A 12,861-nucleotide genomic window follows, 5' to 3' on the forward strand; every position below is an offset into this window, starting at 1 on the left:
CTGGTCACATAGCTAGTTAGTGGCTGACCTGGAAGTAGTGCTTGGATTTCTTTTTTTTTTTTTAAGATTTATTTTTATTTATTTATGAGAGGGAGAGGGAGAGGGAGAGAGAGAGAGAGAGAGAGAGAGAGAGAGAGGCAGAGACACAGGCAGAGGGAGAAGCAGGCTCCATGCCGGGAGCCAGACACTGGACTCGATCCCGGGACTCCAGGATTGCACCCTGGGCCGAAAGCAGGCGCCAAACCATGGAGCCACCCAGGGATCCCCAGTGCTTCGATTTCTTGATTCCCTGGCCCAGACGTCTCTTCCCTATATCTTCCATGCAGAGGTGATGATTTCCACTAGATAAAATCTGGTATAATTTTGGTGTTGAATAATGCCTAAGCATTTATTACTAGCCTCCCGAACCTAACGGGCGATAAATTGAAAGCATAATTAAGAATTGAAGAATGAATTTTTTCTAAATCTGTGGGAAATCGCCTTTGGAACAGCCTTTGGAAACATGATGCTTCGATCGTGACTCTCCTGATTGAAGAGACGTGTTGAATATCCATACTTTGTGTGTGTTAAGTTGTTGCAGGATAAATTAGGAAAAAAAAAGCTCCTGCATTTTACGTTCCAGTTCATTGACTGGGAGGAGGAACCACGCTTTTGGGCATCTTCGATTCAGCTCTTTAGTTTATTTTTTTTTTAATTTTTATTTTTTTAGCTCTTTAGTTTATAACCTGGATTCCCCATTTTATCTCCCACAAGTCTCAGATGAAGGGAGATGCTTTAAAGTAGTCAGAACTTCCTATCCGAAATGGTTTGGGGAAAAAGAAAAAAAGGTTCTAGAATCATTCTAGCATCACTAGATGAAGCAAGCTCTGCTTGCTTTGTTTCTGCTCTGGGACTAAACCCTGAGGGCATTAAAGTTATTTTAAAAAATAGGCAGATAATTGTGGGTTTTTTCTTTTTTCTTTTCTTTTTTCTTCTTTTTTTCTTTTCTTTTTTTCCTTTTTTCTTTTTTTTTCTTTTCTCTTTCTATCTCTCTCTCTCTCTCTCTCTCTCTCTTTTTTTTAAGATTTCATGTATTCAGTTGACAGAGGAGAGAGGGAGAGGCCGGCAGAGGCAGAGGTAGAGGGAGAAGCGGCTCCCGGGGGAGCAGGGCCCGTGGGGGGCTCGATCCCGGGACTGGGCGCCCGGCTGCTGGGAGCCTGTGTCTCTTAGGGCGCCGTCCCCACCACGGTCCCAGATGCGGTCGCAGTGGCCTGCGCCACCCGCAGGACAGTGCGGCGCATCGGTGCCGCCGCTGGGACTGTCACCACCGTAGCCCTGCGCCTCCTGTAGGACTTGGGGCCAAGCCCACCGCCCAGACAATGGGACGCTCATCTCCATTTACAAAGGAAGCTTCTCGGGCGTTACGTCCCTTAAGGTGTTTGCCCGTCACTCAGGGGCAGGTGGCCCCGAGGCGCGGCACCCGCCTTAACCGCGAGCCACAGGCTGGTTCTCCCCGGGCCCCGGGACAGGCCGTGGGTCCGCCCCTGTTTCAGATCGTCATGCCGTTCTTTGGGTTTAGGCAGTGAGAGCGCTTAGAAAGTCAGGCCTGAGCTTTGCCTCCCTGGGAATGAGCCTGGCTCGATGGTGCAAGCAGGGATCTGTAAGCAGCTCCTGGGAGAAGAAAAAGGGATCGAAATTGTTAGAGGTCATCAGCAAGGGGGGAGGAGAACCTGCAAATGTCTGGAAAAAACTAGGAGAGCTCCTATTGAGCTCTTTATTGGGTACTGAAGAGTGTACAGAGTAAGTCACTACATGATTTATGAAAAGTCATTATGTCTTTTTCCAGCGGGAAAATGGAATAATGAATTTTTTTTAATTACCCCAGAATTGAAGCTAATGCCGTTTTTCGCAAAATCACGGATTAAAGTGTCCTCTATATACACATCTTCTTTGTGAAGAATATTTAAAAGTCTCTATACTAATTGCAAATAATTGAATCAGTGTGATGATTTCCACTGATTTGAAAGTCACCAAAAAGCATTTTAGTTCATATTCTGATAAGAAATCATAATATGCTACTTAACAAGTAAATCACTTTCTTTTTCTGTGTTCACGATTTTTATGTTATTACATTATGACGTTAGGTGTGCAGATGTCACCAGAATGCTCCTATTTCAATTTCTTTAAAAGCATTGAATTCAAAAGGTATGTTTTAATTTATTCTTTTTATATTTTATATATTTTATTTTTTTATATTTTTATATTTTGAAACTTGCCATGATTTAGTAACATAATTGAGTTTCCTTTTCACCTAACGTATTCATTATTTTAATTGGTATTTTGGTAAACTATACAAATTTTCCTAATCCCCTTTCCTGACATCTTTGATAAAATACTGACATTTAGAAGGAATTGGCTGAAAGAAAGACACCATTTGTATCCCAATTAAAATTAAAAACAAATTTCAGGGAAAGACATGATGGAAGAAAATGAAGCATCGCATCTCTAGTATTAGTTAGACCTGGGAAGAAGTCATGGCAAAATGTCATGCCTGGGGGGTGGCTTGCTTACCTATTCTCAAAATGAGATTTTTTTTTTTATTCTCAAAATGAGATTCAAGGGCAAAATGTCATTTGTGTCACAGTTCCCATGTGACAGTGACACCATTTATTCTGTATATTTTCTTGCCCGGGAAAAGAAATTAGAGAATCTTAAAGGAGGGTAGTTATTCATTTTGTCCTTATCCTTCATTATTGTGAAGCAGGAAATTCGTATGTTGACGACGATAATGATGATGGAAATTTTCATGATAAAATCATCATCATCATTAAATAGAGAAGGGTTTATTTTATTTTTTTTTTAATTTTTATTTATTTATGATAGTCACAGAGAGAGAGAAAGAGAGAGAGAGAGAGGCAGAGACACAGGCAGAGGGAGAAGCAGGCTCCATGCACCGGGAGCCCGATGTGGGATTCGATCCCGGGTCTCCAGGATCACGCCCTAGGCCAAAGGCAGGCACCAAACCGCTGCGCCACCTAGGGATCCCTAGAGAAGGGTTTATCGATGACCAGCAGAGATAGGAAGAAGATAGAATCCTGGAATTCTGGTTCTGACACCTCGTGACCTTAGACGAGCCTCCCCATCTTTTTGAATCTCTGATTCCCGATCTGACCAGGGAAAGGCCGGTACTGGAGCAGGTTGGCAGTCGATTCGGGCTCTGTGTGGCCCTAACTTTCCCGCCTTTGCCAGCGGAGCCTCCCTTAACCTCATCTCTTACACAACGGTGCTGGGGAAGGTGCCGGATCGCGTCTGTGGCCTGTGGCCTCGACAGGCAGGACTGTAGGGCTGCGTCCCCTCTCCTGTCCTGTGCAGCTGTAGCTGCAGCAGCAGGTGTGCCCCGCGCAGTCGGGCCCGGAGGCCCCACCGTCCTCAAGCAGCTTCGACCCTCCGTGCACCTGCCTCGTAAACCCCCACTTGGCTTTCTTTTCTAATAAAAAATAACAGCAACCCTATTAACAGGTTTGAATGTTTTCAGACTAGATTCGTTTCATGGAGCAGCAAGGAAGGTGAATAGCTCAACCTGCGGTCTCCAGGAACGTGCGCGTGTGGGCTTCTGTTAAGGAGAGAGAGGATTCTTACCTTTCCATTTCATTTGTTTTTTGGTTGCAGGACTTCAGATGGTGGCAAAGTTGTTGGTACCATAGAAGTCAGTGTCGTGAAGATGGGGGAGATTGAGGATGGGGAAGCTGACCACGTCACGACAGACGTGCAGGGACAAAAGGTAGGTCCCTCAGCTCGATGCACAGATGATGTCGGAAATGATCGGTTTTGCCCGAGGCCTGAACCACCAACACCTCTGTGTGGCATGAAATCTCACCGTTCAAAAGCAAAATGGGAAACCAGCCGTGCACTGGAGGGCCGTGGGAACCCCCGGAGCCGGGCCTCCGTGCACGGAGGTGTGCAAAGCCACGCGGCCCTCAGGAGCACCTTCCTCTTGGCCCTGGCTCCCACGTGGAGCACTAGCGTCCTTCACTGCTGTGTTCTGCCCTGATTAACCCCACGTGAGACGCACGGAAGGTTCTGGGAAGGCTATTGCCCAAAGTCGCCACTTCACTCTCCAAACCCTCTTTAGAGACACACGGCCTGTGAGTTTAGATCCCGTTTATATGTGAAGGTGAAGAGATTTGGTAATGTTCTTGCCCGGTGACATTTCAGGGAGAGGAGCGGGGACAGCGTGGGGCCTTGGAGGAGGGGCCGCACCTGCCGCAAGTGCAGCGGCCCCCGAGGCTGAGGATGGAGGCCCCGTGCGTAGCAATGTGTGTCTGCGATTTTTACCTTCTTTTCTCTGACAAAGAGAAGCGGCCTAAGTATGAATCGAAATTCCTGTCTTAGGAATGCAATTGCCTATTTATATCTGGGAAGATTCTCTATTTCCGCCATATATATCCCTGCTTATCATAAATGTGCGTCTTCTGATGATACGGCCTTTGGCGACTTCCTTCCCGGCTCAGTGGAGCATGCTTGATCTGCGGTGCTAGGAGGCATCTTCATGGGAGACGGGGGTTCTCTAACACAACAAAGATTTTGCAAAAGAAAGCCAGGACCACCCTTCAAAAGAATGGGGGTGACTGGGTGACCGGCACTGAGGGGGGCACTTGATGGGATGGGTGCTGGGTGTTATTCTATATGTTGGCAAATTGAACACCAATAAAAAATAAATTTACAAGAGAAAAAAAAAAAGAAGAAATCCTTGGGGGAATCTTAACATAAAAAAAAAAAAAAAAAAAAAAAAAAGGAATATTGTTTTTGCCCCGGAATAGGCAAGGGCCTTATCAGCTGGGCCGATCCTGGTTCTTCTCCCCCTCACAGGCTGCTGGAGATCATGAACATGTTCCAGGGAGGCCCAGAGTCTGAATCGGGTTGCCTGGAAATGCACGGGCTGTCGTGGGGGCAGCGGGTCGTCTTGAGATCCGTGCCTCTGGGCCCCACCGACGGGGTCCCTTCCTTTAGTCGTGTTTCCTTTGTGGTTCTGTATATAGTGCATAGCGGTCACCACCTCATGGAAGCTTCCATCAGGATCAAGGAGGCCAGACCTGGGGGCCCGGTGGGGGACTGAGGCCGGGAGTAGGACACCACTGGCAGGAACGCCTCCCGTTGCAGAGGAGGCCTCCCTTGCTGGCTGCAGATCTCTTCCCGGCCGCTCTCTGTGCTCCTCAGAGCTCCCCCCGCCGCCCCTTACTGTGTTGCTATTACGAGGTTGTGCCCGTTGAATCAGACTCTTCCTAAATGGAGAACTTGAAGCCCAGGGCTGTGCCCCTCCAGAGCCCCACGTAGTGCTGCCTCCGCGCCGTGTCCTCCCGTGGCCTTCCCTTGGCACAGCAACTGAGCTCTGCTGTCTCCTCCTCTTCCCACAAGGACAGCAGCCCGATAGGGTTAGAGCTCCACCCTTATCACATTGGGTTAGAGCCCCACCCTTATCACATTGGGTTAGAGCCCCACCCATATCACAATGGGTTAGAGCCCCCCACCCTTATCACATTGGGTTAGAGCCCCCCACCCTTATCACATTGGGTTAGAGCCCCCCACCTTTATCACATTGGGTTAGAGCCCCACCCTTATCACATTGGGTTAGAGCCCCCAACCCTTATCACATTGGGTTAGAGCCCCCACCCTTATCACATTGAGTTAGAGCCCCACCCATATCACATTGGGTTAGAGCCCCACCCTTATCACATTGGGTTAGAACCCCCAACCTTATCACATTGGGTTAGAGCCCCCACCCTTATCACATTGAGTTAGAGCCCCACCCATATCACATTGGGTTAGAGCTCCACCCTTATCACATTGGGTTAGAACCCCCAACCTTATCACATTGGGTTAGAGCCCCCACCCTTATCACATTAGCTTAGAGCCCCCCACCCTTATCACATTGGGTTAGAGCCCCACCCTTATCACATTGGGTTAGAGCCCCACCCATATCACAATGGGTTAGAGCCCCCCACCCTTATCACATTGGGTTAGAGCCCCCCACCCTTATCACATTGGGTTAGAGCCCCCCACCTTTATCACATTGGGTTAGAGCCCCACCCTTATCACATTGGGTTAGAGCCCCCAACCCTTATCACATTGGGTTAGAGCCCCCACCCTTATCACATTGAGTTAGAGCCCCACCCATATCACATTGGGTTAGAGCCCCACCCTTATCACATTGGGTTAGAACCCCCAACCTTATCACATTGGGTTAGAGCCCCCACCCTTATCACATTGAGTTAGAGCCCCACCCATATCACATTGGGTTAGAGCTCCACCCTTATCACATTGGGTTAGAACCCCCAACCTTATCACATTGGGTTAGAGCCCCCACCCTTATCACATTAGCTTAGAGCCCCCCACCCTTATCACATTGGGTTAGAGCCCCCAACCCTTATCACATTGGGTTAGAGCCCCCCAACCTTATCACATTGGGTTAGAGCCCCCCACCCTTATCACATTGGGTTAGAGCCCCCCACCCTTATCACATTGGGTTAGAGCCCCCAACCCTTATCACATTGGGTTAGAGCCCCCCACCCTTATCACATTGGGTTAGAGCCCCCAACCCTTATCACATTGGGTTAGAGCCCCCCACCCTTATCACATTGGGTTAGAGCCCCCCCACCTTTATCACATTGGGTTAGAGCCCCCAACCCTTATCACATTGGGTTAGAGCCCCCCACCCTTATCACACTGGACTTGAATCACCTCCACAAAAGCTGTCTCCAGATCCCGTCCCGTCGGGTGTTGGGGCTTCCACGTAATGAATTTCGAGGAACACAATCCAGCTCATGACAATATCCCTGATATAAAATACTGCATTTTTAAAATATTTTATTTATTTATGTCTTTACGTACATGTCTATTTGTTTATGAGAGCGAGAGCAAGAGGGGCAAGTGAATGGGGGGAAGGCAGAGGGAGAGGGAGAGGATCGCCAGCAGACTCCTGCTGAGCGCGGAGCCCATCACAGGGCCTGATCCCACGACGCTGAGGTCACGGCCTGAATGGAAACCACGAGTCGACGCCCAAGGGACCGAGCCCCCCAGGCATCCCCGGCTCGAAGTTTTATTCAGTATGTGCTCCGACACAGTGACGGAAGAGACAGCGCTGAAGTCACACAGCTGGAGAAAGAAAGATTCACGAAAGAAACCGTGACGTGGACGTCTCACAGAGCGTGCCGCGTAGGTGAAACGTTGCATTAGGTATCCGGTCTTTTTTTATTTTTTTTTTTTAATCTTTGGAGTCATTTTGGGCTCATTTCTTCCTCTTTCACTCCCAGGGAGTGTCAGCAAGTCCTGACTTTATAAATATATCCAGACCCCGGTGACCTGTGGGCCCGTCCCTCCTAGGACTTCACGGACGTTTTTATAGCCGTCTCTTAAATGTCCCTCCTGCCGCCTTCCCGCCACCCCCATCATCATAGTCTGTTCTCAGCGGAGTGCTTATTAAAACGTAACAGGGACCATGTCATTCCTCCGGTGGCTTCTCCGCTCCCTAAAAGTGTGCACCGAACCCTTCCAGTGACCCACGTAAAGCCCTGCGAGTGTTGGCCCCCGTGGCCCACTCTTTGCTCACCTTCATCCGGCATCGCAACCTTCTTGTCCGTCCGTTTAACATTCCAGGTGCGTTTCCACGTCCGGCCCTTTGCTTCGCTTTTCAGTCTGCCTTTGTAGCGTTTTCCGCAGGTAACCGTGTGCTCCAGGCCCTCGCTTCCTTCCGGTCTATTTGCAAAATGTCACCTTCTCACCTGCCTTCTCTCCCAGTATCCAAAACCGCGACGTCTACCGGAAATTTTCTGTCTCCTTTCTCCTTTTTTTGTCCTTCATCCGTCTCGCTATCCGCCATCACGCGTACTTCATGCATCTCATTCTTCTCTTATGTTTCTTCTTCTTGGTCACACTTACCGTCAGATGACGTTTTTTAAAGCGCTCGTCAAAATCACTAGGCTTACGGCGCCTCGGCACGTGGTGTTTGCTACTCCAGTTCAGAATCACAAATGGTTACACCAAGAACACACCAGGTATAAGGGCATATAACCCTGCAAATAGCCTTCATGATGGTAGCAATAAACAGTATACGGAGCTGGAGCCCCCTTAAGCCTGTGCTTAATGATTCCAAATCATTTTAACCTTTGCTTTCTCTGTAGGATCTAGCACAGTGTAAAAATGACTCTGGGGTCAACTGCAAAAAATAAATAAATAAATAAATAAATAAATAAATAAATGGGCTGAGGAAATAAGAAATATGGCAAATAAATAAATAAATAAAATAGGCTGAGGAAATAAGAAATATGGTAAATAAATAAATAAATAAAATAGGCTGAGGAAATAAGAAATATGGTTCCTGGCTTCAGAACTCAATTGAAATAGTGACACAGTACACTCAGGAAACAATGTAAGAAAATAATTACTGAGTCCAAAGATAAAAAATATGCATTAATTTAATATATGTTTATCAGATATCTTCGGTTTTTATTCCGTGGATTTAAATCTTGAAAGCATTGTGAGTGGTAAAGTTTTAAGATGCAGTAAAGTTGCAAAATAAGAATATTATTGGGTTAAAATTATCCTGAATGTCTGCCTTTCAGTGAGATGGGAGATACGAGTGTATGAAAGTTCTATTTCTGTATCCATTTGGTAAAATAATGGATGCTATTATTGGATAGTGGATAATGGATGTTAATAATGGATTTTCTGTTGGAAAACAGTTGACTTTGATTGTGAAAAGGCAGGGCTCCCTCCGTGTAGACAAGCAGGTCTTCAAGATGAGAGCCCGATCCCTGTGAATCATGGACTTCCTTACTAACCAGGTTTAATCTAAACCATTTCTGTATGTTGTAGAGGACAGTCCTTTCTTGGAAAGGAGGATGGCTCAAAGCTACCCTCCTACTTATCGTGTGGAAGGATAGCAGGGACAGATCGTGAAAGGATTTGAACACCCATCTGAGAATATTGGATTTGATTGGGCAGTAAATGGCCATTATCCATTTTAGAGCAGAACACCGGGATGAGGAATATAAAGTTTATGAAAGGTTATTTTAACAGCCCTATATGGACTGAAAAGAGCAGAGGAAATATTGGAAATAAGAGAAATAAGGAATTTTAAGTATGTCCAAGCATCACTGCTCATTGCCCAAATGATTTGGGAAGTGCATTTTCCGAATACCTGTGGATTAAAGGAAGGGCTCACCTGTGGGTTCTCATTTGGTCGGGAAAATGATTTAGACAGCATCAGGTTTTAAGAGCTGTTTGCAGCTATTCATTCTTTTGGTAGAGTAGAACCTCGGTGGAAGCACTAAAGAAATTACGAGAACACATTTTTCCCTATCAGAAAATTTCCTGGATGGAACCAGCGGGTATTATGCTAAGCAAAATCAGTCAACCAGAGAAAGACAGTTATCATGTGATCTCACTCGTATGTGGAATTTTTTGTAAAGAGGTTATTTATTTATTCATGAGACACAGAGAGAGAGAGGCAGAGACCCAGGCAGAGGGAGAAGCAGGACTTGATCCCGGGACCCCGGGGTCATCGCCTGGGCTGAAGGGCCGCTGAGCCTCCCTCCCCCCCGGGAGGCCCGTATATGGAATTTAAGAAACAAAACAGAGGATCATAGTGGAAGAGAGGAAAAAAAATAAAACAAGATGAAATCAAAGAGGGAGACAAAGCATAAGAGACTCTTAATTCTAGGAAATAAAGTGAGGGTCGCTGGAGGGGCGGGGGGACGGGGTAACCGGGTACTGTGACGTCACAAGCACTGGGTATGATATGCAGCTGATGAATCACTGACTCTACCTCTGAAACTAATTATACATTGTGTGTTAATTAATTGAATTTAGATTAAAAAAAAAAAAAAGACCGCAACCCATCACCGCTTAAGAATAAAAGATCAGGCTTAATGAAAAAAATTAAAAAAAAAATTTTTTTTAAATCCCTGAGTAATGTGATGAGTGTTTACCATGGGGGGCCAGGAGCGGGCTATACACACACAGAAATGACCCCTCCATCAACGTTTAGATCATTTGTGTTTCTTCTAAAAGCGCTCGAGAGCCGCGCCGTCCTGTCCTCGGCGGTGGGCGGTGGCCGCGTCTCCAGCGGGGACGGGGGGTGGGGGGTGGGGGGCAACAGCCGGGCCCCCCGAGGCTCAGGGCAGAGCCTGCGCGACAGGCCATCGTGCTTCCCTCGGGCTCCTTCACCGGAGAAGCTGCTGGGGCTTCCTCGGCTTGTTTGGTTTTTATTTGCATTTATTGGTTTATGGCTCCTACATTAGCTCCAGAAATCCATTCTCCTCTTCCCTCCAACGAGCACCGCCCCACTTTTTTTGTGGCTACAGACAGAGAAGGAAACTCATTGGGGGGGGGGGGGAAGAGTGCCCGTCCTGCTGGCGTCTGTCTGTGTGGATGTGGGCCTCTTGCGGCCCCTGGGCCACCACCTGCCGCTGCATCATCCGGGACGCGGTTGCCCGCCCGCACTTCGCACTGCAGATATGGTCTCATTCTTTTGCTTTTTCTTTTTTTCTTTAAGATTTTATTTACTTTTTTGAGAGAGCGAGCATCCACGAGCAGGGGGAGCAGCAGGCTGCCCCCTGAGCCGGGAACCCGAGGCGGGACTCGATCCCCGGACCCCGGGTCGTGACCCGAGCCAGCCACCCCATCTTCCATGCTCTCCATCCAGGGCAGCGTTGCTTCTGTAAAAGCCCACTAGCTTAGTCTGTTAATCTATGAATCAGTTTATTTGCAAGTTATCGATTTATAACTCGGTCTATAAATCAGAGGTCAATGTATTTATAAAGCGTCCTCATACTTCGTGAGCGAGCGTTTGCGCTGTGTTGCCACAGACGAAGATTTCCCCTTGCCTTATGCGGCCTGATGGGCACAATGTCTTTTATCTTGTATTTATTTTACTAAAAATCTAGAAAACAATTTGCTTTTTATTGATCCAAAAGCTACCCCAGGGGACAGAAATCTAGAACCATCCAGCTTAAAAAACAAACAAACAAAAAAGGACCATCCAGCTTGTCAAATGCGATGTGCTAGGGACAGGTTTCTAAGGAGACCATCCCTTTCCGCTTTCTGCTTAGTTTTGTAGGTAGTTTTAACGGGAGCCACGAAGCTCCTGCAATTAGGCGGCGCGATCACCTAATGCACCCGGAAATAATCCCAAAGGAAACAAATCCATAGTAAAGAACAAAACTAAAAATAGTCTCACGAAACAAGTGACCTTGTTCAGAACTTTCCAGAACCCCCTGCATAGCCTCAGGTTTGGTCCACAAAATGGAAGCGTTTCCCTTCTTGATTTCATTACCTTGACGTGTTTTTATTTTTCCTTTTGTTCTCGCCCAGTGCGCGCTGGTGTGTGAATGTGCAGCCCCCGACGGTGGGAGCGGGAAAGAGAACCTGCCCTTCCTGAATGCAGGTACGTGTCTCGGGGTGGGAGCCTCCCGCTCGCTTCCTATCCGCGTGGGTTTTCCTTTCCTGCGGGCTCGATACTGCACCTGGGCCGCGTGCTTCCAGAATCGTCCGGGAGCCCTCGGCAGCGGATGAGCTGGTCGCGTGGGGTGGAGGCTGGTGTGGGGTCTCGCCTGGATGTGCAGGCGCAGACAGGGGCGAGCTCTGCAGACAGAGGGGCTGCACCCCGGCTCCGTGCGGGGCCTCGCAGGTGCTCCCCGGGTGACCGGCGAGTCCTTGTAGCCATCAGGGTGGGTTCCTGGGCGTCCTGCCCACACTCGGGACAAGCTGGGGCCCACTCGCGGCCGCGGCGCAGACGGTGGGGGTGCGATCCTGGGCCTCGGGCCGGGCCCTGCTACCTGTACCCATGTCGCTCTGGTCCCCTGCAGACCCGAGCCTCCTGGGCCCCATCCCCATGCAGCTAGCCGTCCCGTCGGAAGCGCATGAAGATGCTTTGGCTCCATGGCTAAACACGCTCCTTTAGCTTTGGGTTTATATTACCCGAACCCAGACCCCTGAGAAGGAATATGAAGCTCTTACTTAGTTTGATTTTCACTCCCTCGAGAGCGAGAGAACCCACGCCGGGTGCAGGGGCGGGGGGGGCGGGCTGCCTCCCCAGTGCTTTCTGTCCCGGGACCGGCGCCGTCCAGCTGCCCCTAGCTTGACCCCCCGATTGTAGAATCACAACAAAATCATTATAATCTCTGTCGCTCTGTGGGTGGATTGGGCGGGCCCGCTCACAGGCGCGTTCCTATGCTCCAGGGCATGCGCGTGGAGTGACCCGTCTGGGTTTCAATGAGGTATAAACCAGGTGTTACATGATGACCTTGCGAATAAAACGGAAGCTCCTAAGATGGGGAACAATGTGGCAAATTGTGCACGTGAATTATGGACCTGGTGTGCAATAGTCGTGTAAATTGTGTTGCCTTGAATGCCCCGGGAGGCCGTGACAGGTGCGGTGGCGGGCGGCGGGCGGCGGGCTAGATGCCTGGTGCGTCCTGCTGGCCCGGCCTGTGCTGCGGGCAGGCGCTGCCGTCGTCCTCGTCTGGTGGACACGGACCCTGGCCCAGGTCGCCTACCTGGCAGGTGGCAGGTCCAGATTTCAAAGCCACTTTTGGTCCCAAGGCCTCTGCTCTGAAGTACGGGGCCACGTGATTACAGGACAGCTCTTCTTTTAAAGATTTTATTTATCTATTCACGAGAGACAGACACAGAGAGAGAGAGAGAGAGAGAGAGAGAGGCAGAGACCCAGGCAGAAGGAGAAGCAGGCTCCATGCGGGGACCCAATGCAGAACTCGAACTCGGGACCCCGGAGTCACGACCTGGGCCCAAGGCAGGTGCTCAACCGCTGAGCCCCCTGGGGGGTCCCCATAATGACATTTCTCAGTGGTCGCAGCCCCCACGTCA

General features: G+C 48.9%; 1 protein-coding gene across 11 annotated transcripts in view; it reads left to right on the plus strand.

The window, feature by feature from the left end:
• The window catches only part of INPP4B (inositol polyphosphate-4-phosphatase type II B), a 366,072-nt gene that overhangs the window by 159,636 nt on the left and 193,575 nt on the right, over nucleotides 1–12,861 (plus strand). For all 11 annotated transcript variants that reach the window (XM_038564555.1, XM_038564564.1, XM_038564554.1 and 8 more), the window contains 2 exons: nucleotides 3,649–3,760; nucleotides 11,350–11,422. In XM_038564555.1, coding sequence (XP_038420483.1) covers nucleotides 3,649–3,760; nucleotides 11,350–11,422 — 185 coding nt within the window. The remainder of the gene's footprint in view (nucleotides 1–3,648; nucleotides 3,761–11,349; nucleotides 11,423–12,861) is intronic.

The sequence above is a fragment of the Canis lupus genome, chromosome 19 (assembly GCF_011100685.1).
Source record: "Canis lupus familiaris isolate Mischka breed German Shepherd chromosome 19, alternate assembly UU_Cfam_GSD_1.0, whole genome shotgun sequence".
In the NCBI taxonomy this organism is placed as follows: Eukaryota; Metazoa; Chordata; class Mammalia; order Carnivora; family Canidae; genus Canis; species Canis lupus.